Source organism: Pseudonaja textilis, chromosome 4 (genome assembly GCF_049901715.1).
Source record: "Pseudonaja textilis isolate UNSWEBS1 chromosome 4, rPseTex1.2, whole genome shotgun sequence".
Taxonomy (NCBI): domain Eukaryota; kingdom Metazoa; phylum Chordata; class Lepidosauria; order Squamata; family Elapidae; genus Pseudonaja; species Pseudonaja textilis.
Window position 1 is genome coordinate 57055012 of NC_141993.1, and position 27308 is coordinate 57082319.

Here is a 27308-nt window from a genome sequence, read left to right on the forward strand (position 1 = left end):
TACAAGAACATTTGGAATATTACAGTCTCAGTACTAAATTGTAGAAAATTGTGAACCATGATTCACTTTTTGGCTCTTTGTAATATGGGCGGGATGCAGACTGCTGAATATAATTTTGAGCCCAGTGAGTAATTTGTTGATTTAAGTTTTTAGTAATGGGAATTACCTTTGCAATATCTGCATCGTCTATATAGTAATATAGTATCTTAATTACTGATGTAATATACTGATGTTTACAGAGCTACCACTGGTTTGCTTTTTGGAAAAGTGAAATTACTCGTATAGTTATTAATCAAAACATTAGTACCTGTTCAAATTCTGTCCTTTTTATTCCCCTGCAGGCCCCGGATATGAGCAGTTCTGAAGATTTTCCAAGTTTTGGAGCTCAGGTGGCTCCCAAGACTCTGCCTTGGGGTCCCAAGCGATAATAACATGAAAATAGCAATCTTATCCAGCCATTTGCCACACACACACAAAAAAATTCCTGAATTTCCCTATTGGCTGGATCTAGTGCAGATTTTCAGTGAGGGGTCTCTTAATGAAACTAGAGTGCTTACTCCCTCTGTTATCCTTATACTCAGGCCTCGCTATGCTTCTGTGTGACATTTTTTTCCTTCCCCTTGACCTGGAACAAAGCTTTCCATATTAATTCCAACCTGAAATACATAACAGTTTTTCTTTCAAATTTCAGTCTATCATGTGGGTCATTGTGTTGTAACCAAGCCTCCCAAGCACATTATATAAAGCACTCTAACCTCCATTCGGAGATCACCTTACTGCACCTAGGAATATACTTCCTGTCTCTCAACCTCAGGAAACACATTTCCTTGACTTTCTAAAAGCCAAAATATTTGCTCTTCCCCTTCCCTGCCGTTTTCCCAAGGCCTTACCTTGTAGTGTGCAATCAGTTTTTCCTTTTCACTGCCAACCTCCCCCCCCCCCTCCCAAATTGTCCATCTAATTCCATTATTGGTAAGAGAGTCTTAGCTGAAAGAGCAATTATTTGTCCTGGAGTTTGAGACATCAAAAAGCACTAACAGGGTCACAGTCCTTGTTGTGCTAATTGCAGCACTAAGTGCACAAACATTCTTTCACTGGGTTGATGAACTCATCATCAGTTTTTTTCCCCTTTTTTGCATCATCCTTCCTTCCCAACTGTAGTATGGCTAAACAGAGCCAGAAAACTGACAGTATTATTGGATCTAAGAAAACTTGGTTCAACCAAAAGTGCCATGTTAGCATGTCACAAAGGATGTTGGGTGACTAGTGCAGTGTTAAGAGTGCATTGCCCTTTTCCCCCTAGCTTGATAGTGATGGCATTTAAGTACCAGGGTTAAGGTGTGTCTTTTGCTTTTTACTATTGCCTTCTTTCTACCTCAAGCCAGTATGACAGTGGCCTGCTTCTTCAGATAGCTCCTCTTGCTTCCTGATATCATGGTTATTGTTCCTCTGTAAGAAGAGGAATATATGTGTGTGGCTTTAGCTATGTATGTGGCAGTTAGTTTCTCCGCTGGCAAAGATGATCTTAACTGTTGCCACATAATTTGGTCTCTTGTCTTGCAACAGACATTAAGCCTTGGAGGGAGGCAAATGAGGAGTGGCTTTCACTTCAATGGAAGAATTTGATTGCAGTTCAGTTTTAAAGATGAAGTATTTCTTTGATGGTCAGCGGTAGGGGTGGGAGATTAGACCTATATTCAGCAAAAGCCTTCTGTAATTGGCAACAAGTGTTTGTCCTGTTGTCTTGACACCAGTAGTTGCTGCACTCTAGCTGCTACCATAAACTTGATACAAGGCTGCTTGTATTTTAAAGCTGCTCTTCTAGCCACAATTCTCTTTTCTGCTGAAGGTGCTGGCGGCAGTGCTGGGTCTGTTGCCAACTTTGCTCTCTGTCTTTCCTGCTCTCTTCTGAAGAGCTTTTCTGAGCCATTTGTATCTTTCCCCAAGGTCCTTTGTGTCCCAGAATATAAGCTGAGGGATGGTTTATAAAGCATCTAGCTTTTTAGTCCAATAGAAAAGAAAAAAAAATCCTCTCAGTTTAAATAAACTTACGTGAAAGGAGGAGAAATTGTTTCTCTTGGATGGTTCCACTTGGGACAGGAGAAGCCCTATCACTATCTGAGCAGGAGTCTAAAACAGGGTAGAAGTATTAATGCCTTGCCAGTGGGACCTGGTGTTTGAATGTCACACATCACTTGCACATGTGTTTTGGGCTTAACTGCCATCGAGCATGGCTCTAATGCTGCCGTCTGTTCAAATTGTTAAAAATACTTCACTCTTCTGTCTCATGTAGTGTGCAGCAGTTGATCTGTGGAGATGTGCTCCATGTCCTCTTAATGTCTTCCATATTACGTTTCCATGGCAATGATCCCTTGGCCTTAACTTTGGAATTTGGAGATTATATGCAAAATGTGTATAAAGGCTCATGAGTATGGATGACACTGGAATTTTATAAATTCTAAAAAATAAAACCTGAAACAGCTTTGTGTGTTTTTTATTTTTAAAAAAGTCTCTCCAAATTACAATTTTCTACGTGTCCTGTTAATAGAATATGTACACCCTTGCTTCTCTATATTGTTCCAAAGAGTAATAAGCAAATTTATACCAGTCTCAGCTGCTTATTCAATTTTTGCCAGCAGGAGTATTAATTTAAGCATGATAAAGATTGCAGGTTCACGGTACATGCATATTGTTGAAACCTATTCCAGCTAAAAGAGAGATGAATGTGAAGAAGAGGATTACAACCCTATGTTGCTTTTGTAGGCAAAAAAAATCTCTCCGATAGCTGAAAGCAAGTTTCCTTTTCATAATTGACTTCATATACGGCAGTAATCTTCAGCATAAGACTAGAGTCATATGCTAGAGAGGTCATGCTGCTATATCCCCTAATCTGCTTTCCTTTTACTAAAAAAAGCAAACCAGTATGAGCTGTTCTAGTGTTGCAGGTTCCTACTATTTGGAAAATGTACAGCCTCTAAATCCAGAGATCCTATATTATCGTAAATAACAGCTGAGCTTAATAGTAGTCAACTGCTGAATTTCACTATATTTAGAAGTCACCTCTGTGGTAGGAGAGAAACAGATTGAAAATTCTTATGTATATCTCTGTACTGTTTTTCTCCAAGAAACATGAAACCACTACTTTAGTAAATATGGATGAAATTCCTGAGGCTTTAAAGATTTGAGGCACATTCTATACCTGCAATATGTTACATAATTTACAGCTCCATGTCCATACTATGCCAGCTTACACAGTGTTTCCTCCATGAAGGTTACTCTTGTGTGGAAGCTTGATAATCTGATCTTGGCCACATCCTTCCAAATCTTCAGATGTTCATTTTGATACCTTCTCCACAGGCTGGGTTGGATTGACAACATCTATCACTTCAATGAGAGCCTGTCCCAAAAAGAAAAAGAAATGTATAATGCATTTTTCCATCAAAGAGAATGTAGCTGAGGGAAGAAATACCATATACATGACCACTGTAACAACATAAAACAGTCTATTCAAGTCCCATTTTATACAGTGATGTGCATATCTGACAGGATCCAATCTTGTCTCAGTTTAGCCATTATTTCCTTAGTTTCTCACATTTAATTCAGTTGCACCTAAATGTAACTGCATATGAGATGGATATACAGATGCTTTAGAATTTGCAGTTTAAGCAGAGGTAGTGTTCACCTTTTCCCACATTTAGTTTGTGGTGACAAAATATCACCAAATTTGTAATAACTTCTCCAACATTATTTTTTCAGGCTAAATAGTAATTCAGTTTTGGAAGACAAAAGTTCATAATGGAAAAAAACAGGCTAGGTTGAAGCCTTGATCTTCAGACATTTAAAATAATGCTAACCAAATTTTTGTTGGTTAAGCTTCACTGAGAGCAAATTATGATTCTCCATGTTGGAAACTTAAAATGCAGGAAACGACTCAAGCTTCAAAAAATACAAAAATATAAAATTTTAATTAGCAAAAAATTAACTTATAAGTGCTATAGTCTGAAAATTAGTGATGGTATACTAGGACAACATGATTTGTTTTAGTTTTGTACTGTAGAGTCTTAGTAATTGAAATATATATATAAGTGTGCAACAACAGAATATAAGATATGCTAATAACTTTTTTTAAATTTGTATTTCATGTTTTAGCTTGCCCATGTCCCTTGAGGGGCTCTGGTAATTCAGTAAAGGCAAATGTAGAAAGTAAGGATGGTCATGCCTTAGCACAGGAGTGTTAATTGGGTGTGCCAGGTTGTGCATTTTCGATTCCAAAAATTGATACCGCATCTGCATGTGGGAAAGTGGATTTTAGTAGACAAAATATTTTAACAAGGCTCATGGCAGCCAAATTATTCCATAAATGTTTCTCCCATTCCAGAAAATGCAAAAAAATCTTTCACCAAAAGGGATGTTGGATGTTGCATTATTTAATATATGCAAGTTTATGAATAGTTTTCAGAATGAAGGATTGAAGGTTTATTCAACTAATAGATACAATAACAAGTTTGATGGTTTGATGGTTAGTGTGCTTGAGTGCACACTGGAAATAAGGAGGAATTTCCTGATAGGGACTGATTAATCAGTGGAACAGCTTGTCGCCTGGATCTGTGGTGTTCCATTGCTGGAGGTTTTCAAGAAAAGATTGGTCAACCATTTGTCTAGGATGTTATAAGGATTCCTGCCTTGTGCAGTGGGTTGGACGACCTCAAGATTATGAGTCTGAATTTTTGTGGGGCAATTTTCTATGAAAATATAATTAAGGCTTGGGTCAGGAGTAATCTGAGGAGGAGGAGAAGAAAACAATACTCTTTCATAGACAGCGAAGTTATTTTATTGAGGAAGGGAGGAAAAATGGACCATGAGGAAAAGGAACTGAAGTGCTAATTTTTATTAGTGAATCTCTATTGCACCGTTCAACTAGCATAAAGAAAAATAACAACCTAAACTATATAACATTAGGAATAACCTATCTTTAAAAGACATCAAAATTACAGAGTAATAGCATGGATATTCTAACAACTATAAAACCCAAACCTCCAGATTGCTATATAATTATTAAAATTTAATTAAAAATAAACCATGACACAGTACATGTAAAGAAATATATGTATTGCAGGGGTGAGTTTCAACCGGTGTTACTACCGGTTCAGTGTAACATTTTTATACGCTGTGCGCGCATGTAAAAAATACTTGAGCTGTGCTGTCCAGACAGCTTAAAAAGCCCTGGAGTGGGTGTGCAGCGTTTGGAAAGCCTCTTTTTTTCCTGCATTTTCAGCCTCAGCTGCGCCATGCAAAGCAGCTGAGGTTGAAAAAGCAGGAAATAAAGGACAGGTAAGAGTCCAGGCGGGCGGGTGGGCCAAACAGCAGCAAACACAGAACAGGTTTGGTGTCTGCTACTCTTCAGAGCTACTGGTTCTATAGAGCCAGGCAGAACTGATAGCATCCCACCCCTGATGTACTGTTACAAAATAGTGGGAAGGGTTCATCATCAATGGAAATGTGAGGATTCACATTTTAACACTTGTTATTAAAGTGTTCTAGGGGATTCAACCTAAGGGAAGGAAATTGAGAGGGAAGAGCCCAAGAGATAATCCCAGAGGTGTTTTTTCAGGAGGCAACTGGGCTTCTTTGTTTTTTCTTCGAAGATGTTTCACTTCTCATCCAAGAAGCTTCTTTAGACTACAATTGCAAATTACAGGAACCAGGAGCACTACTCAGGTGACCCTGAAAACACAGATAAACCATCCAAGTGCCTCAAAGACCCTCTAAAAGGATGCAAATGATCAGCTGTCTGCGAGGAATGTAAATCCTTCCATTCCTCACAATCTTGTCAGAGCGGAAGAAGCTTCTTGGATAAGAAGCGAAACGTCTTCAAAATAAAAACAAGAAAATCCAGTTGCCTCCTAAAAAAGCACCTCTGGGATAACCATGTCCTGGATGACTGAGAATCTTTAGACTTTTAACTACAATTTGGGATGAACACCCACTGAATGGTGAGGGAGTAGAATAGATTTCCAGGAGAAAAAATTGCAGACTACAGGAACCAGGAGCACTACTCAGGAGACCTGAGGATACAGATAAACCTCTAAGTGCTTCAGTGACCCTCTAAAAGGATGCAAATGACCAGCGGTCTGCAAGGAATATAAATCCTTCCATTCCGCACAATCTTGTCAGAGCGGAAGAAGCTTCTTGGATGAGAAGCGAAACATCTTCAAAGAAAAAATTGTTTGCCTCCTGAAAAAGCACCTTTGGGATGAGTGAGAATCTTTACACACTATTATCCCAAAGGATAATTAATTTTGCATTAAAAGTTTATTTCAAAATCAACTTTACTACTCAATATTTGTAGTTTCATCTAATTTAATACAAAATTACATTTCTGTGGAAGAAATTGGAATATGCAGTGTAGAAATCAGTTACCCATAGAAGTTAAATGATCTTAAGCAATTTGTGTCCTGTTTCTCAAAGAAAGGGTTTTTTTTTATTATTTTCATAATAATGGAAGATTTACCTTATTCTCAGCCAGGGCTTGTTTAGCAAGATACTGTTCTCGCTTTACTTTTATTGCCACTGCTTCTGGGATGTCAGGTACCATCATATCAATCATACGTGCAATGAAGAAAACTACATGCTATGAAAAGAGGTAAAAGAAAGTAAGTTGGAATTTATTGTGAATGGACAGAAAGCAGGCTGGGCAGAAAATAAATGGAAATATCATGCATATAAAATTATGATGACCCCAATTAGACATGGTATTCTGCAAAAAGGTTATGATTTTCCATTAAGCCAAGGAATATAAAAATTGATAAAGGTCTCCTTAGAAAACAATAGCTTGTGAGCTTTGGATTGCCTGCTTAGTTATTGGTTTAGCAATTTTTGGTGATGGTTCATTTTAGCGTGAATACATGATAAAGTAGTTGTACGTTCTCCATATCACCAATTTTCCTTCCAAAACTTTACAGAATTTCTGGCATTGAAGAACCTATAGTACTTTTATCACTAGAACAAAATATACATCTTTTCCAACAGCATAATTTGTACCATAATTTTGATGTATTTCATGTCCACATAATTTATTTAGTTTCAAAACAGCACAAGTTTCCTTCAAGCAATCTAAAGTATGCAATATGACTAATTTTTAACATACTAGTGCTAACACAAGGAAGAAACAATATTACAAATAGGATTTTTAAGTGTGCTAAATTTTGCAATGGCCAATGTAAGGTCTCTAAGAAACAAGTATATGGAAAATACTATACTGAAATGCAATGTACCTCAAATACAATGATGAAGCCAAGTTGGATTGCCAGTAGATTCCAATAAGGTAGTGAATGCCTGCCATTTTGTTCTCTATAGGCTCGGTACCTGTGGAGATAAGAGCTTCAAAATCCATGCAAAGTAACAATGCAGTGATTAGCTTAGCAATCACAAGTTTTCCATATTAATTTCTGATGTCTCTTGCTGCCAATTTCTATGTTCACACATTTTCTCTAGTTGAATTAGGCCAGGTGAAATTTAGTGCAGTATGTTCTGTCTGCTATTCTATGAATTAATATACTGTAAGGCAGTGTTTCCTGTTACAGATAGTCCTTGACCTATGACAGTAACAGAAGAGGGATGCAGTAGGCCTGTCTGACCTAGTCCTCCCGAGGCTTGAAATACCCTGTGATCCACTTCCTTCCTCTTGGGGTCCCCACATCTCTTGGACAACTTTCCCTACACACCAGATCCCTGCAGGTGCCTCCCTCCCCACAGGGTCCTGAAGAGCTTGAGCCTCCTCCCCATGCCCTGTCTCCCATCAAGCATTTATCTTTTGAAGGTTTCTAGAGTTCTACTAGAGCTTTCCTCAACTCTATGCAGACCGTGTCAAAGAAGCAGAATGGGTGCTGTCCTTGGGCCAAGTTGTGGTCTCCCAGAAGTGGCCACCATTTCAGTGCACTGTGGGCATGTTGAAAATGGTGGTTACTTTTGGGAGGTAGCCATGTGGTTGAAGCAGGAGTGGCCTGCTCCCTCAACATGAGATCCAGAGATCTTCAAGTGTGTGAGGGATGATGGGGTGGGGTGGGGAGCAGGCCCAATGTCTGCAGGGATCAGTGTAGTGGGATGAGGAGGGTTGGGGAGGCTGCTGCAGTATCCCTGCAGTCAGTTGTAAGGACACATCAGTGTGCAGGTGCTGCAGCAGCTGTAACTTCAAAACAGGGTCATAAGTAGCTTTTGGGATGGCTGCCAAATGACAGGCTGTTAAGTGAAGATTACCTGTACTTGATTGTGAGCAAGGAAACTGCATTTCCAGCTGCAGCACAGTTAAGACAACTGGCTTTTTTAAAAAAGTAAATACATAATGTAGGACTATGTATTTTCATATGTTTGGCAATTACAGAGTAAACCTTAACCTGGTGTATGCTTCTGCTTTACACACAAATATCTCAATCAATATGCAACAAGCCAGGACAAAAAGCATTCAAATTACATTTTGAGAGAGCTTACTTTGAATTTTAAACAAGCAATTTAGTTCCAATAGATTCACTCACTAATCATCTTTAAACAGCTATCCCCATCAGCTACAAGAGTAGGAGATCCCACCTGCATGTGACATTGTTCTTCAACTCAAAAGATTTAGGGGCATAGGCCAGGGTGAAGTCAATGTAGCCCTGTAGATTGCTAGCACGAGTGTACTGGTAATACAGCCGAGGAAGAAAGTCAGAAGTGAAGGCAATCAGGAAGGCCTAAAAGAAGAACATGTTTATTTTTTTAAGTGTTGTGTGAATGACACACAGAACTCTTGATTCTTACTCGTGGCACAATATGCACTTAATGTACTTTCAGCAACAGTCATAGAAACACAAACAGCCTCATTCTAGATCAGGTCATTCAGCATCTAGTTCATTGCTTCTTACATAGCCTTTCCCAACCTAGTGCTCCTACTTCCTGTATTGGGACCAAGTAGTAGAATTTCCATTCACGTTATCCAAAATGAATTTGGGGACTGTAGAGAGAGATACCAGGAAACATTTCTCTTCGGGGTGTTTCTGCCTCTCAGAGCATCCTTTCACCAGGACACCTGCTAACCTAATTCCACTTTTCTCCAACAACCAACCAGCCAGCTCCATAATGATATGTTCTATCAATAACTTGCACTGCCTTTCCTTTACCACTTGGTATTTAAATAATTCTGTGAACCAATTATGTCACCAAAGAACTGGGTCATTTTTGAGTTCACCTTAAATCCTCATCTGCTTTGGGAACAGGAAACAATACTGTAAGTAAACTCAACTCAATCAAAACATCCTTGAATTGTAAATTCAGTGTAATTCAATTGCAGTATTTCAGAACTGTAGCTGCCATGCTTGTACAAAATTTCTGTTGATTGCTTACCATATACACCAGTATAACTCACATTACTAATAACTGCAAAGTGCGTGATGACCTCCAGGATATGAAACCAGATGCCAATGCCCTGCGTCCGTTCTGCAACTGGACGTCGATATTCACAAACAAATTTGTGAGCATCCAAACGAATTTCCACCCAATTGTTCAGTAAAGCAAAAAGAGGGGCCAAGGGGCAGGCAGCAACAAAGATAGTAATGAAGCCAAATTGCAAAACTGAAAGGGAAACAAACATTTTAATCTCCAGAGTTTGAGGAAAGAAACCTTATCAAAAAATAATTTGGAGGAGACCAAGATGAGATTTCAGTAAAAGCAAGACTGAAATACTCTTTCTGAAGCCCCAGGTAGTATGGTAATAGTTATTTTTTCACTAAAATGCATCCATTTTTATTTGGTAAAACAAATGACCTTTCATTTCACATATTTTAAGCTGATTGGTGAACCTATCAGAAATTTTATACAGTGCCTCAAATATTCACATTTTATTGCTTGAAAATATTGGAGAAACTAATTGGGCTTTTCAACCTCTCACACCACTTTTCCATTTGTTGGAGTTATAAATTCCAAGTCTGACTGCATAAAGACTGCAGAAATTCAGAAAGATATTTTCATATTTCTCTTCCTAATTACTCCCTCTATCTCAGGACTTTTTTCCTCACTGTTCTTCTAATTCTTGTATTTTTCAGTCTCTCCAAGAATATACATACTCACCCCCCCCTTCCATAACCCATGCCATAGTCTTAGAAATTTTCAGAAAACTATTCTTAAGTTTGCCATTTCCCCAGGTGGCTCATACCCATTTCCAAATATTCAGTGAAGAGCCCATTATAGGGCAGCAGTTTATAATCGCTTTCCCAGGATTGCTTGGTACAGTTGTCTTGGCCTGTCTTATTACTCTCAGAAAGATCTCGCTTATGCCACCATGCTTTCAGCTTCCTATGGAGAAAAAGAAATGTAGTTAGTAGAATATCTAGGAAAATCTTATTCTTCAGGCATAGCAAGATGATTAAATAATATCTGGATCAGTGGTGGGATTCAAAATGTTCTCCTACCGGTTCTGTGGGCGTAGCTTGGTGGGGAAGGTTTTTGTGAAATCTCCAGTCAGAGGTCTCCATTTGCCGGTTCTCTGAACTATTCAAAATTTCCGCTACCAGTACTCCAGAACTGGTCAGAACTTGTTGAATACCACCTCTGATCTGGATGCATCTAGATAAAGTATATTTTTATTTTTGCCCCATTATTTAGCCATAAGATTGTCTTTTTGAACTTGGTGTCCTCTGAGAATTGATTCGTTCTCCCTCAGCCCAACTCAACTCACAGGTTATTGTTGTGGCAAAATAGGAGACACAAGGAGTATCAGACATGTTTGCCATGTTGGAGTTATTTATAAAAAAATATTATAGCCAGGATAAAATAATATTTTAAAAATTCTAATGTTAGTGGTACTTCAGTTTTCTGGGGGTCTGGACAAAAGTATTCCAAGGATTTGTCCTACAAATCTCACTATCTAATTAATTCATTTTCTTTCTCTCCACTATGGCTTTGCCACCTTAGCACCTGTCTTAGTGCCTCTGTTGGATCCTGAATATCTGACATGATCCAGATCTAGTAACATCACTAGAAGGGAACCATAATTTAGATCAATATTAGGTTGCTGGTTATGATTGAGTGCATTCATGATCTTGGACTCAGAACAGATGCACAATAGAAAAACAATAGTACCAATAACATATCTCTCTCTCTCTCTCTCTCTCCCTCCCTCCCCCTCTCTCCCTCCCTCCCTCCCTCTGATCTAGTGTAAGTGGGTACAGCTTTCTCCTGCCTCTTCCACATAAAGTCTCCATCATGACTTGACAACAATAACATGGCATCATGGAAATGACATTTTTGTAGTGATACTGTAATTAGTATTATTATGTGGTAGCAGTGGAGTCATGCAGGTTAATACAGCTATGGAAAAACTGGTAATGCTGGCCAAGGTGAATGGAAAAAGAAGAATCCAAGAGTATATGAGTTGGCCAGACAGTATTGGAGGATAGCTTTTATCCACAGTCACAAAGAATAGGTACAGCTCAATGGAACAGAAGAAATGTAGTACCACTGGAACTGATGCAAAAGTAACAATCCCGGAATGGCTGCAACCTGATGACAATACTAAGATAACAACAGAAATGCTTGGATCATGAAGAGATACATCCAAAATATAGAGTGAAGTTTTTGGAGGAATATCATCTAAAATACTGACAAAAGCTGAATGATGTCTAGCACAATATAGCTGTTACAATGTCAAGGGCCTGTATGGGTGGGTACATTTTTCCCCGTGCAGAATCGTCATTGGTCTTCATCAGATAAATAAGCAGATATATTAGACTTAAAACTAGTTGGTACTCAAAACAGATGTTAATTTTTATAGCTGGGTCTCAACATTTTCAATAAAGCAATGAATTGTACTTGGAGATCCATGAGAGAAAAAAATACTTTGGAACACTGGTGAATAATAGCAATAGCACTTACTCTTATATACTGCTTTATAAGTGGTTTACAGAGTCAGCCTCTTGCCTCCAGCAATCTGGGTCCTCATTTTACCCACCTTGGAAGGATGGAAGGCTGAGTCAACCTTGAGCCTGGTGGGATTTGAACTGCCAAATCAGCAGAAGTGGCCTGCAGTACAGCACTGTAATCACTGTGCCACCAAGGCTCTTGGTGGCAGAGTGGTTAGAGTGATAGAATGGTTAGAGTGATAGAGAGATAGAGATAACGAATGTTATCAATTCATATATTTGATAAATGCAATCTATCTCTAATCTCTATCAGATAGCTCCGAGGGGCAATTTGAGTCACCTCTTTGGGCTCTTACTATTAATACAATTAGAAATGAGACATTATGCAACAAAAAGTGCAAAAGGGAGCAATGTGCATTGGAACTCTGACAGGGAAAATTTATTGTGTAGCAGCTTGACTGTTAAGAAAGCCAAAATATGTCTAGGAGACAGGGATTTATTCTGACACTATTCTGACAATTCCAAAAGTTTTCTAAGAGCAAACTATTTTGCACAACTCTGCTGTAGGCAAATTATATAGGAACAAACTAGTGTTTACTATCTCCAGCAGTGGAATAGTTCACAGTATGGCCATAGAAGTATGTTCCCTTCTCACAAGAATATTGTGGAATACTTCTATATTCATTTGATTCTTTTTTTTTTTACACGGGAATATATTCCCTTATGAATATTAAATTCAGGCATTTCTTCACTGCACCCTTTCTGATTTACAAAATTATAGCTTCTAGTAAGGAAGCAATCTTTGGAATGCTGAAAACCATCTCATACAACAATTTTTGTGTACATATAAACAGCCCAAACTTCATTCCGACTGTGATGACTCGTGGTGTGGCACAAAGATAACACAGCTAGATAATCAATAAGAGTCCCTTTATTAGCTCCAACTTTGCCCCCAATGTCCAGGTTACTTTCTGGCTGGAGAAAAACTCCCAGGAACAGCCTTTGCTGCAGAGAATTAAATCCAAAACATGGTCGACACAAACTATAACTTTAAGTCCAATCAAACCAAACTGATTAGTAATTAGTTTGGCAGGGCAGGAACAAGAATTCCAGACATGAAGGCATGGCAAAACTCACATGGTTGGGAAGACTCCAGGAACACAGAAAAGCAACGACAACACAGGATAAAGTCACATTTCTCTCAGCAGCTGCCGCGGTCAGCTTTCAATTCTTATAAACTCTCTTCCCACCTGTGGCTAATGTAGGGAATCAGGGCCCTTTCCTCCCCTGTAAGCCACGCAACCCACATTGCTCTCTTCTCTGTTCCTCCCTGCGCGCCCTAGGATGAAGAGGGGGTGGCCTTGGGTCTTCCTCTGAACTCCCTCTCCCTTGTTTTATCTCTTCCCTGCTCTGCCCAGTTGGACTTTGCCCTTCCCCAGCCTCCTTCACAACCAATGGAGCCACACTCCCATTCCCTGTCAGCTGTTCGTCTTCCTCCTCGGATTCAGACTCTGACAGGGGCATGACACAGGCTAAGCTAACAAACATATTTCCCTGGTTCACCTATAAAGCTGAATCCAAACCAACAACAAACAAACATTTTATTTTTCATTTGTGGATGTGGTACACATCAGAAAGGCTTGCGAATACTCATATCTGGGTGTTTGCTCTATTCACAGACTGTATTTGTCAATGTTTGCACATATTCAAAAATAATTATGCCTTTGCAAAAATGCAAAACATTATTTTGTGAAGCAGTTGTAATTGCCAAAGTAACTAGGGAGTGGCTTCTCTTTTCCCACACTTGCATTTCTACAAAGAAATGCATTTCTACACACTTTCGCTAGATTTTACAGGGTTTGTTACTTCAGGCAGTTGCCAAGCCTCTTTTTGAATCTTCCGCCCACATTCCTCTCCAGCTTCTTCTCTGAATTTCAGTAGCATGATTGCCAAAAATCAAGGCGGGTAGAATTTCTTGACATTTTAAGGCAGAAGACAATATAAAAATTATAAGCTAAGTCTAAAGCAGGCTTAAGAGAGAGCATTTCCACATAATTGCTTGCCATGTCCTCAAACCCACTGCGGAAGTTTTGTCCTATCAGACAAATGTTCTTAATGCTTTGCTCCTCCTTTGATCAAGTCTAACAGCTGCAAAAATGGCAACTTTGTTCTCATTCTCTTGCTGGGGTTTGGTTTTTAGAATGGGTTAAAAAAGAGAGCTTGTACTTCTACACTGTGGAAATGAATTTACAAAGCCATCCCTCACAACAACTGGATATGGACAAGAAACATACAATTGTGCTTTGACTATAGAAATGAATGGAAAATCCCCAGAATGGGAAGAAGAATGAGACAAAAATTCCTTTCAGCAGAAAATTGCCTGTTCCACAATTCTAAGGAAATGTTGGCATTGCAATTATCTTTGCAATGTTTCATAAGGAGCAGTAGATGAGACAGTTGTTAATTGCTTCAGCTTCCCAGGAACCATCAAGGTTCATCATTACATATAAAAGGAACTGGAAGTTTTTGTTTTTTGTTTTAAAATAGAAATGAAATCTCTTTTCTTGTACAGTGATGCAGCACCAATATATTGCAAAGCTGTAGCCTCCATCCTTCTATGTTAATTGCAGCCCCAATGTGCAAACCCCTGCTTTGTACAAGCACATTGATTGGAATAAATAGATAGCAAAAGTATCAAGTCAAAGCATAGCACTCACGGGATAAGGACCTCTTGAATGTTGTTAATTATTTGCTTTCCCACCATGATGACAAGAAGTTCCTGAGCAAGTTCAATGAGGCAGCCACCTGGAGCACACTGGACAAAACAGAGATAAAGACTTTTGGATATGGCTGGTAGCCTAATAAACATTGCATATAACCTATGCAGAAATCTTTAAAGTTTCATATGTAGCGTGAAGTAGGTATCTATTAAGAATCAGTCATGTACTGAAGCATCATGCAACTTTATTGGAGGCATTGAATAAAGGCCTCCTTAATGGAATATATATTCTAGGAAAGAAAATGTGACCCAAACCAGAAAGCTTGAATGCTTTTCCTCAAGATCCACCTTTCTATATAAGGAGAATATTTGTGATTGAGCAGCATTCAGCCATGAGATTCCTATTTGCAGGGTTCCAAGCAGGGGTTGGATTCTACCAGTTCAGCCCAGTTCGGGTGAACCGGTAGCTCTGAAGATCAGCTGGGAGTGAACCAGTTCGTTCCGAAGATCAAGGTATTTCCTTCCCCCCCTCACTGATCAGCTGTTCTCTGAAGATCAGCTGTGCTGCACGATTTAAATTAGCTAGAAAGCAGGAAATTATCGGATTTCTTGCTTTCTAGCTAATCTAAATCACGTCGCACAGCTGATTCCCCCCCTCGATGTTGTAATGCTTCACCCAGGAGACTTCCCTGAGTCCCAGGAGGTAAAAAACGGGGCGTGGGGAGGGTGCTGCACACCCCTGTGCCCCATTTTTGCTCCCAGAAGGCTTCCCTGAGGTCCAGTAGGTTAAAAAAAAACACTCCCACCCAGTTACATGACCACCTGGCCACACCCAACTAGATACGCTCACAGAACCAGTAGTTTAAAAATTTGCATCCCATCTCTGGTCCCCAAGATATAACTTCTTCATTGTTGTTGAGAACTAGACTCAGTCCTCTCATTTCCTCAGAACATACATATATCCATAATGGGATAATTACAAAGAAAAAGGAGATCTCTCATAAATTTTACAAACAAATAAATAAGATTTATTAAAAAGAAAACTAACAATGAATATACTATTATAGTAAGGTTCTTTGATATAGATAAATCTGTGGTGAAGGCCATGTGCAGTTCAGGTCTGCACATGGCCTAGGACTGTAAGGGCCATAAAAAGACAAAGAAAATAATAGAGGAAAACATATACTTTGGGATTTTTGCTTAGAATGAAGGCTTAAGATGGTAGAGATATGCAAACCATTCCTGACCCAGCAAAAAGAATCAGGTTGGAAAAAAGTATTTTACACACTACATAATTAATTAGTGAAATTCATGTCCACCAGATTCAGCGTCTAACTAGCCCATTTGTTATGGCTATATGAAGGCAGCATTCATGGGCAACAGAACTACCTTCTTGTCTATATAAACTTGTCAGATGCATTTGGTGAAACCCAGAATGTTGTAGACCTCTTCTAACATGTTTATAAATATGTTGTGGATATAGATAGAAGAAAAGGTTCTTTTAAGCTCTAAAAAAGATACCTGTTCCATTCCTTGGTCTGAGGCTAACAGTCTTTCTATTTATCTCTGGAATAGTTGGGATCAACCAGACTCTATTCATTAATAATTATATGTTTGTCACCTTGCAATCCAATCTATTTTGCACAGGTTGCCTAGGTATCTACTACTCTAGAGGATTCCTTCCAGTGGTGGGATTCAACTTTTTTTACTATTGGTTCTGTGGGTGTGGCTTGGTGGGTGTGGCAAGGGAAGTATACTGTAAAATCTCCAGTCAGAGATGGTATTTGCCAGTTCTCCGAACTACTCAACATTTCTGCTACCGCTTCTCCAGAACTGGTCAGAACCTGCTAAATACCACCTCTGATTCCTTCACATTTGTGCAAGAACCAATCTCTTTCTCGTCTCTTTTAAGATACTTACATCCTCATTGCGTATACCCAGTAATTTGTTATAGTGGCCTGGATAACCAACAAACCTGAAAGGGAAGAAGAAAAAGCACAAGGGCAAGAAATGAAAAATATGTCTCTGGCTTTTTAAAAAAACTGCTAGTTTAAATTCCTATTCTTACCGCCTCCCTCCAAGTAATTATTTTTAAATATTATTAAAAGCCACTTTAGTGTAGTGATTAAGGCACAAAACTAGAAACTGGGAGAGTTGAGTTCTATTCTTGCCTTAGGGATGGAGCTACCTGTGTGACTTTGGGCCAGTCACTCTCTCTATCTGCTCTAGGAAGAAGGCAATAACAAACCATTGCTGAAATCTTGCCAAGAAAATGGCAGATACTTGTTCTGGTAATTACCAGGAATCTATACTGTCTTAAAGTCACTCAGACACATTTGCTGCTGCTTGATAGAATGTAATGTTCAACTAAGGCCAAAGGCATCACCATTCACAGCTTATATTCCTGTAGTGATTGAGACCTATTGGTTTTAACTGTCCATTTGTTGATTCCTGATGCTAATATATTTGTTAGACGCAGCCTACCATGTGACACCCATTCAAGATTTACATTATACTGTTTCTGAACAATAGATGGCAGTCATTTTTCACTTTTTCTCATCTTTCCGTCACTATTATGTAGAATCCTGTTGAATTACTGTTATGAGATATTTAAGAACTTTTTTGAAATTATCTTCCCAGGTTAATAAAGCCTCCAGTTTTCACTCAAGCTGCGAGACAAGATCAAATATAAGCTTCCTAGAGGGAACGCCTCCTCACTTTAGTCTAAATGCTGGTTATTACCTTTAAGACACATCACAGTGCAATAGCCAGATATATCAGGGAACGTGTTGCCAAAATTGAATATACATGCCTAGTCTGGCTATTTAGAGAGAATCTATTGTGTGTCCCCCATTTCATGAACTTCGTGAAATTAAAACCTCATGACAAGCCTTTCCAGTGATGATCCCCATTTAATGGAACATTCTCCTTCCCTCCTCAGGGTAAAATAGCCTTACAATCTATTTTGAAAAGATCAAAATGGCATTATTTCATCAGATGTCTGGCTAGGCTAAATTAATGCCACTTCTGATATACTTGTTTGTGTTTTTCTGGATATTTTTACTGGTGACATATACTTGTATGTGTGTATGTGTATGTATGTTTAAAATTCTGTTGCATTCAAGGCAGATTCTGTCAGATTAGAATGGGTTATAAATTCAGCATACTGTACACAATTCTGATTATTTCCAATATATGAAAGATGAACAACAAATTTGATTTTTTTGTAAGCCACCTAGAATTTTTGAGAGTGAGTGGGTAGCCATACAAATTCTCTAAATTATTGCATCCTTTCATGTCATGCCCTGAAAAATACCTACCAAGCATGCTCTTTCTAACCTAAATAAAACTTCCTTCCCTTCCTCCATCATATTAAAAGTTATTCTACAGTCTTCCTCAAAATAACATTAGCAGGATGTGTTGAGCCTACAGCACCTATAAATCTTGCTGTCTTGTACTAAATGGAATTATGGACATTGTAATCCAAATTAAGTACAGAAAGTTTCCTCTATTACATAAGAAAACAATTCTACAAAATGAGGGGAAATGAGGGGAAATATTGAATAAATGAAAGCAGGAATCCAGAGCATTTTACAAATTATGTTTTTCAAGGCTGACCATTATAAAGTAAATTATTTCCACTCTAGATTAGGAAAGTTCTCAAAACAAATTTTGAAAATTCCACATCAACCTTTCATCCTTCCATCAGTCAGTCAGTCAGTCAGTCAGTCAGTCAGTCAGTCAGTCAGTCAGTATCTATCTATCTATCTATCTATCTATCTATCTATCTATCTATCTATCTATCTATCTATCTATCTATTCCATCTATCTATCATCTATCTATATCATATCATCTCTCTCTCTCTCTCCTCTATTTATCATCTATCTATCCTGTACTTGGTTTTAATGGATTTTATGATTGTTTTGCACTAGAGTGACTTGTCTTAGTGACTATATAAATTAAATTAAATAAAAAATTAAGAAATTTACCTGCCCTTAAAGAAGGCAATGTAGATGGGAGATGAATAGAAATTAATGAACTCAAAGATAAAGACTTTAAAAGTGAAGGCATCTTCAAATGCGGTCTGGCTGCGATGCATTTCTGTGGCAGAAAAATGAATGCATCATTTAGAGCAATGTTTATACTTCAGGTTTTTGACATCTACCCTTAACTATCTTCACATCACTATGTGATTGTGTTGAGATAAGCTGTGCACTGAAAAATATTTACATGTTGTTACAGTATATATTATGACTAAGTTGGCAAAGTAAGTTAGAATACATTCTGGTTACAGTTGTTGTAGTTGTTTTACATTTTCTTCAAATCTTGACTTATTGGGGGAAAAGGTGGAACATTCCCTTGATGTATGCAAGTTGAATGCAGATATATTTCAAGAAATACCTGGATCCTAACCAAGTTCCCAGGTGAAGCATCTATGTATGAGGGGTTGAACAGCATTAGTTCTGGGCAAGGACAACATACCTGCATATTGCTACAATGATTATATGTGCAAAATATATGTCATATATAATGCAGTTAAGAATTTAGTGTGGAGATGACATTTGCTTAAGAATTTAGCACCCAGAGAAAAGTATTTTGTCACAAATTATTCTTTCTAGCACAAGGACTATCAAATCTAGGCTGCAAAAATCCATATGATTAGAGGTTAATATCTAGAATTAAATTTAAATTTTGTATCTTGGATCTTGTGCCATACTGGCTTGTTTTCTCAACATTCCAAGAAACAAATTAGGAGAGGTAGATGATGCAAAAAGAAAATGTAAATTTTCCTTGCTTGATAGTACAGGTTATCCTCAAGTTACAACAGTTCACAAAGTGATTGTTCAAAGTTACGTTATCGCTCCAAGTACTTATGACAGTCCTGAGATTATGAATTTTGTAGCACCACAGCAGTCATTCACCCTTACGAACAACTGCAGAGGCATTGTAACATTTACCCTGCCTATTTTCTCCCCTCCACCTGCCAGATCTTCACAGGCACTTACCTTGCAAAGATCTAGTAATCTGTGTCCACTCCAGCCTCCCTGAGGTGGTTTTCTTTGCCTGCATCCCTGCAGGCTCCAGTTGTCCTTGCAGAAAGATTTTGTCACAAAGAACAGAGGCCAGGAGGGGCAAGACGACCAGAGCCAAAGAAACCACAGCAGAGAGGCTGGAGAGGATACAGCTTGCTTGATCATCAAGACCCTCAAAAGGTAAGTGCCTGGGGAGACCCAGTGGGGTTGGATGGCAGGGGAGAGGGGGAAGTATGAGATAGCTCAGTGGATTGGGGGGCTTGGGTGGTCAAAAGCGCTACCCCCCCCATGGTCTTCCCCACTCTGATACCTCATGTGCACTTAACAACCTGAGCATTTGATTAGCAAATGCATTGAATAAATCAGGGAGGGATCAAGTTCAATTAACACGATCCCATTAACAAATGTAATTGGCAGGCTTCGTTACATTTGTTAGTCAAGGGCTACGTATAAATCAAATCACCACTAGCCAAACTACTAATATTTTGGAGTCTCCAGAAATTATGTATATAAATTTCTAACAAACTATTGAGTAATCCTGATACTACTGAATGAAAGACAGTGGAATTCTTTGAGATATGCTACAATTCTTAGATAATTTTTTCAAACTGGAAATTTATTGCATTATAAAAACTTTAATTTTGCTTTAAATTTGTTAGTGTTAAATGCATTTTATATAGGACTCAAAATGTCCTCATTTGATTACATCTCCTTAACTACCTTATTTCTATAAACAAAAACCTAGTTAGGAGTGAAGGGGTATGGCTGAAAGTGATGTTTTGCTTGATGTCCAAGCCAATACAGTTACTTACCCCATTTCGTAAGAAAAAGTGCCAGTGCAATATAAATTTTTGAGAGGAGGAGGATGAAAAAGAGATTCACTATGGAGCCTGTCAAGCTAGCAATACGAGAAGCCTAGGGGGGAAAAAGGAGTTAAAATGCAAATGAAGTCCAATAGCAAAACCGGGCCAAAAGGGATAGAGATATAGAGGTCCCTTACCGAAGATACAAGTAGAAAGTTCCCAGATCTTGATATAATTACAGCAACGATGGCCCGGTAAAGGATAACAGAAATCAGGAATATTATTACCACAGCAATCTGTAGACAGGCAAAGAAGAACTAGTAACATGCATTTATTGTCTCACTGTTGCAAATAATTAGTCACTCTAGCTCTGGCCCAGTAGAATTAAGTTGCCCCAATCTACTATTGTTCATATGTGCTGAACTATGATTCCTGCTATCCACAGCTAATAAAATATGGTGTGGGGATGACAATAAAGAAACTTAAACTTAAATTTTTGCTAAACCATAATTAATAGAAGATATTAATAGCAAATAGAAAAACTGTAAATAACAGTTGCTAAATTTTCTAACAGGAAATATTCCAAAGAGAGCCAAATAGGTTTTTATCACTTGAGTAGAATCAAAGCTTGATGAATATTCTAGGAGGTCATTTAGAAGAATGTGAACTGGATTATTCCATTTCCTTCAATGCTCCTATAAAATGCATGAAAAATCAAGGGAGGCATTAGGCTCTTAGCACTTGTTCCCATATCAAGCCTTAGACATTCCCAGGGACATCTGCTAGACATTTAAGGTTTATATTGATTCTTTCACATGATTTTTCAAATAAAAGTTGCCCCCACAAGCTGCAGAGGTATATTGCTTGAAAGAAGATTGCTTTGCAAAATAAATTATGATTCAATTGGCATAGCAGAAGAAAGAGATCATGTCTCAAGACTTAGTCTACTTGAGATTTCCAACTCTCTTACCATAATGATGATGGCCATTGATCCGGTCATTATTCTGTTGAATCGAGTCCGCTTTGGGAAATAGGGCTCCTCCTCTCCAGTAATTGGGTTTATGATTGTCATGGGAGCCAAAGCAGCAAATTGGGGTCGTGGGCGTTCCTATAACAGGAGGAATATGAATATTGTAATGTGTGCCAGTTTGGACTTTGAGTTACATTTGAAGCTCTCTAAATTCAGCACCTCAATGTCCTCAAAATCTGAACAATCCCAGCAGTATGTCAGGGTAGCATTCATTCGCTTCCAGTACTCAAGAAATGTGACTGCCCACAGAGACATGAAGATGCTGAAGAAAACAGTGCCACCATGGTCAAAGAGACGGCCAGCCTGGAGGAAAAAAGGGAGAGATTACTGTTATGCATGTGGAAAGATACCCAGGTAGGGAACAGAAGTGAGTCAAGAGAGCAAAGCTCTTGAATGCAGTGGCTGGACACCCACATATTTTAACACATTGATTTAACCAAAAGCTTGCTGAATAGCTGTGTCCAACACATCAATTAAACTAATTAAACCAGTTGTTCAATGCTTACACAATATGCCAAGTTGCCTTGGTGACCTGGGTGGCATAGAAATCTAATAATAAATAAATAATTTAAAAAGTCCAAAACAAAGCACCATATTATGGCATAGTTGACTGAATCTACTTAGTGTCTTGCTAACTACCACATACCTGTGTTCCTTCAATTCTTTATTTCATGCATACTCACTGTGTATGGGTTACAGAAATGGGCCTATAGCCTGCTTGTAGTTTAGCTCTAAAACTACAAGTAAGCTAAATTGCCTTTGCAACAAAAATAGCTTACATATTGCCAATGTTGCAATATATGCATATTTTAGAATTGTTAAATAGATGGAATGTATATCATATTGTTTTGGAAGCGATAACTAAAGCATAAACTTTACAAACTATAAACTTTACAAATAAACTACAAATGACCAATCATTCAAAGAAGGGAGACTGAGAAAAAGAAAAGAAAAAAAAAGCCCCAAGAGTTTAGCTTAACTTAATTTAGTTTAGCTTAACCGACGAAGAAATACTGTTTAAACAACCTCACATTAACAACGTTCTTGTGAGTTGTCAGTGAGAAGACGAAGAGAAAAAGATATACAGGTTTGTTTACAGAGTGGCAACTTTATGTGTAAAGATTGTATCTCTGCTTGAATAAGATAGTGGAATTACTGGTCTCAGTCACAAACATTAAAGCAGCAACAGTGAATACAAAAACTGCAGGTGAATTAGTTTCATAAGTATGGCAGAGTTTTGACTGAAAGATAAAAAATACATGACAGTGATAAAAGTATGGAAATTGCAATGTGGTTTAATCCCAGAAAGGGGTCTGCAGACCAGATTTTTGTTCTTCAGAAGGTCAATGAGAAGTATGTGAAGTTGATTATAAACTTGTTGATTTAGATAAAGCATATGAAAAAATAATTATAGCCTCACCTGAAACATGGGGCAGACCGTAGATAGATTCCAATAAGGGCAGACTTTGCAAATTGGGCACATCTTGTATTTGTCACCACTGGAACAGATCTCCTGTCTAGTTCAGAAGGAGAGAAAAGAAAAGTGCAAGAAAAAATAATTGCTATGGAACCAGATTCCTTCTCCCACAACTTTGCTATTGGTTTTGCTTGCTGTGTTTCATTTATTTTACGGTTTGGGTTTGTTTGTTTGTTTGTTTAGTAATTCTCTGACTCTAATCTGCTATTGAAAATTTTTGGGGTGGAAGAGCCGGATAAAAATGTTAGAAATCTATAGACCTGTCATTTACATATTGAGGAACATATTAAAAAACTTTATAAATTTAAGCAAAGGATGACTGATAAGTCAATCATGCTGGTTGATGAAAAAGGTTCTTATATGAGTTGTCTGAAGACCTACTAAAAACAGAATTTAAAAAAGAGAAAAGAAAGTTTGCTACTTACGTTGGAATGTCATGGAACATCATAAAAATGCCAATTACGAAGACCAGTGTCCCCACTATAGCTGCTGGCAGAAGCCATGCTGTGTAGAAACCTACACAAAAGGAAGAGAGGCAAAAGCATATTCCTACTCAGGAACCCATGCTGCCCCACTCGCTGTGATTGAGAACCATCAGTTTGCTGTCTGAAAAATGTCAGTCCAGTTTGTGGTATTTTGCAAAACAGCAAAAACAGAATAACAGATAACAGGATGCTACAACTTTGGAGCTAGTTGTTAACAGCAAGTTAATGGACAAGTTTCTGAAAACCAGATTGGTCCCTAGCACCAATATAGAACAAATGCCTCCTATGAGAGAGAAATAGCACCATGGTGAGATGGGTGACAAATAAATTTAACAAACAAACAAATATATAATATCAATTAGGTTTTTGCCTTCTCATAATCTCCTACCTGGAACCTAGTCAATATTACCGTAAGAAACCGGTCAGAAAATATTCCTTGGATATTGTGACTGATTAATTGCTATAACTAGATATGCCCCCAGAGGTAGGGGTTCTCTTGAAAACCATAAAGCAGCAATTGAAGGGTCAAATTTAGATTTCTGGATCAAATTTTGAGCCCAGAATTGGGTGTCTTGGGATCGTCCAGAAAACGGCAAGTAATAGTTGTGGCAAACTGGTCTGGGACAATCTTCATACATAGGAAAAGAAGCAAAAAGAAATAAATGATTATAATAAGTGTTGTGTCTCTTCAACTTTCATGATTATAAATCGTTGCTGTTTTAACTTTATTCAACTTTGAGTGGCAATAAAATGGAGTCAAGAAGGAAAGCATAGGAAGGAGCCTACAGATGGGCCTGCCCCATTTCTGTTTCAGTGATGTGACTGGAGGATATTTTCCTGCAATGTGATGATTTACACAAGGAGAATAGCAAAGCTGGGGAATTCAATCAATCTCGTGCTTTGTAAGTATCCTGACAGCATCATTTGCAAGAAGTCAGAATGGTGCAACAGAGTCAGTGTAGACATGGAGGCAGTGAATTTGGTATAGTTCTTTGTCAACCTAAGGCTGAATAGATAATAGGGAAAGGGTTTTACTCAGTGTATCAGAAGTGTAAAAGCAGCAATAGAGCATGGGAATAATAAGACTATTATCATATGTACATTTCCCAACAGAAACAATACAAGTGGTTATATTAATCTGCTACTACAGGTAGACCTCAACTTATGACCACAATTGATCCCCAAATTTATGTTGTTAAGTGAGAAATTTGTTAAGTGAGTTTTTCCCAGAGGTAGTATTCAGCAGGTTCTGACCAGTTCTGGAAAACCGGTAGCGGAAATTTTGAGCAGTTCGGAGAACCGGCAAATACCCGCTCTGACTGGAGATTTTACAGTATCCTTCCCCTGCCACTCCCACCAAGCCACGCGCACAGAACTGGTACTAAAAATAAAATGAATCCCACCAGTGGTTTTGCCCCATTTTAAGACTTTTCTCACCACATTTGTTAAGTGAATCACTACAGTTCTTAAATTAGTATCACGGTTGTTAAGTGAATTTGGCTTCCCCATTGACTTTGCTTTTCAGAAGGTCGTAAAAAGGGATCACATGACTCCAGGACACTGCAACCATCATAAATGTGAGTCAGTTGTCAAGCATCCAAATGTAAATCATGTGACCACGGGGGTGCTGCAAAGGTGATAAGAGTGACTAACACTTTTTTCAATGCCATTGTAACTTTGAATCATCACTAAACAACCTGTTTTAAGTTGAGGACTATCTGTACTAACTGGGTCCGTGTGTTTTTATTAATTTATCTTTGGTTCTTCCTATCCCAACAGTAATGCTACTATAAAGTACTATTTCAGAGCTATATGACTAAAATCCAACTAGAGACAGTTAGATTTGCTGATTATACTTGATTATCATAAAGAAAAAAGAAATAAGCAAAAGATAGTCATAGTCAATTTTTTCAGCTTTTAGGAATTCATGCGGGTCAGCTCACAAATGGATTACTGTAATGTGCTCTACTTGAAGACAACATAGAAGCTACAGTTGGCCTGCAAATGAGTCAGCACAGGCAATATTGGGCATGCCTGGTTTTGCTTGTGTGATCCAACTATACTCTGAGCTGCACTGGTTACCAGTTGGCTTCTGAATGCAATTCAAGGTGCAATTATCACCTATAAAGACTTACATGACATAAGGTCTGGTTATTTGTGGAACTATCTGTGTCCATTTTTTCTGCCCATCCAATGCAAACATAGACAGTGGATGCACTCTGGGTCCCATCACTTAAACAGTGCTTTCTTATGATGCCATGAAACATGCCTTCTCTGTCATGGCACTTGCCCTTTGAAATAATCTCCCCCAGAGATCTTGATGGCTCCACTCTGATGAGCTTCATGAAGCTCTTATAGCTGGTTATTCTCCCAGGCTCTGGAGAAGAGCAAAGGTTATATCTTGGCATGATATATAGGATATACTGTACAGTTATCCTATACAATATACTTGATGGTATAACTCTAAGATAACACTATTCTTTAATGAGGATTTCAGCATTCAGACTTAGTTATAAACAACTTTAATTCCCATGATTTGTTCCGAAGAAATAATTATTGCAAGACCATATATTTTCTCTGTGTTGATATATCCCAATGTTTTGCTTATCACTGAAGGTTACTAGTTTTTAACATGACTTTTTTTTGTAACCTTATCACAGAAGAAAAAGAAGTAGAGCATCCACATAACCCCAAAAGTCAGGAAGCTGGGGATCCATTGAAAGAGTATATACTCACCAAGCCAGGCAAAGTAGAGAGCAATCTTCTCTCCAAAGTACCTGCGGATATGATTCAAAGGCTGATATTTCTTCCACTTACTCCACTGGGCCCAATAATAGAAAAGAATCTGCCTCTGATTAAGTAGATTAGTGGGCTCTTCCTCTGATGACATCTTGTATGGGCCCTTTGGCACAGAGTGATATTAGCCACATAAAGTACAAATTTGTATGGTGTATTTTGCATTTTACATGAACTTTCTTGAACACTGTAAATACTTTATAAAATTCAATAATTAATAATACTAACAGCTATTAATTATTATAACTATAATTATAATTATATATAATACTTATAAACATGTACATTATACTTTTTAAATTTCTACTTGTAACTTTTTTAAACAAAGGTGACACGACAAGATGTTTTGGGTGACATGTCAACGTTTACCAAAACCTCACAACAACTATTGTCAAAAGCACACCCCATTCTTGCACAATTTTGGGAAGTTGGGGGTCTGCTCTACCACAGCCAGCCAAGTGGCCTCTGGAGCCTCCAAAAATTGTGTGAGAATGTGCCATGCTTTTATGAGATTTTTGGAAGCTGCAAAGGCTATGCTAGAGTGGGATATGCTTTTGTGCTGCCTCTGGAACTTCCAGAGTTCAAGTGGCTCCCACAGCCTCCAAATATCACACAATAACAAGGTGTGCTTTTCTACAGGATTCAGAGGCCACAGAGGCCGCAGAAGAAGTTTCTCTGAAGTTGCTTCAAGAACAAAGGCCTTGTGGGAAGTAGAGCAACTTTGGTTAGACCTCAGGGGCCTGTCAATAGAAAGAGAATACTGCCTGAAGGTAAGCGGCACATGGCAGATCCTGGAGAATAGCGGGCCGTGGGGCAATGGTGCCATTCCCCAAGGCTCATGTACATCGGGGGAATAGTGCAAGACGGCCTTTTTGAGTGGCAATGGTAGTGCTAGGACTGAAGCCAGGGCCCAGCTTCTATTTCAGGCTCACTCTTGGGGTTGCTGCTGAGGGCCATTGTTCAGTGTGGCCTAGATTGGGGGCAGGGAAATAGAGACTTGTTTCTCTTTTCTTTGGGGGGGATGACACACCACCAGAATCAAGTTAGTCATTTTCTGAATGTTTGATACGCTGAGC

General features: G+C 38.4%; 2 protein-coding genes across 8 annotated transcripts in view; one reads left to right on the plus strand and one right to left on the minus strand.

Annotated features, from left to right (window-relative positions):
• The window catches only part of HDLBP (high density lipoprotein binding protein), a 65437-nt gene extending 62955 nt beyond the window's left edge, over nt 1–2482 (plus strand). For all 3 annotated transcript variants that reach the window (XM_026701461.2, XM_026701462.2, XM_026701460.2), the window contains exon 28: nt 342–2482. In XM_026701461.2, the coding sequence (XP_026557246.1) occupies nt 342–428 (87 nt within the window). In that variant the 3' untranslated portion in view covers nt 429–2482. The remainder of the gene's footprint in view (nt 1–341) is intronic.
• Nucleotides 2479–27308, minus strand: part of ANO7 (anoctamin 7) — a 39538-nt gene continuing 14708 nt past the window's right edge. For 4 of the 5 annotated variants that reach the window (XM_087933144.1, XM_087933145.1, XM_087933143.1 and 1 more), the window contains 16 exons: nt 26173–26338; nt 23377–23467; nt 22895–22991; nt 21634–21777; nt 21415–21552; nt 20642–20740; nt 20454–20556; nt 18598–18709; nt 16528–16582; nt 14606–14703; nt 10184–10323; nt 9398–9603; nt 8584–8726; nt 7275–7365; nt 6512–6631; nt 2479–3397 (listed from right to left, as the gene is read on the minus strand). In XM_087933144.1, coding sequence (XP_087789270.1) covers nt 3335–3397; nt 6512–6631; nt 7275–7365; nt 8584–8726; nt 9398–9603; nt 10184–10323; nt 14606–14703; nt 16528–16582; nt 18598–18709; nt 20454–20556; nt 20642–20740; nt 21415–21552; nt 21634–21777; nt 22895–22991; nt 23377–23467; nt 26173–26338 — 1866 coding nt within the window. In that variant the 3' untranslated portion in view covers nt 2479–3334. Of the gene's footprint in view, nt 3398–6511; nt 6632–7274; nt 7366–8531; nt 8727–9397; nt 9604–10183; nt 10324–14605; nt 14704–16527; nt 16583–18597; nt 18710–20453; nt 20557–20641; nt 20741–21414; nt 21553–21633; nt 21778–22894; nt 22992–23376; nt 23468–26172; nt 26339–27308 lie in introns of those variants that run through there. The other variant, XR_003374137.2, reaches the window with a different exon arrangement.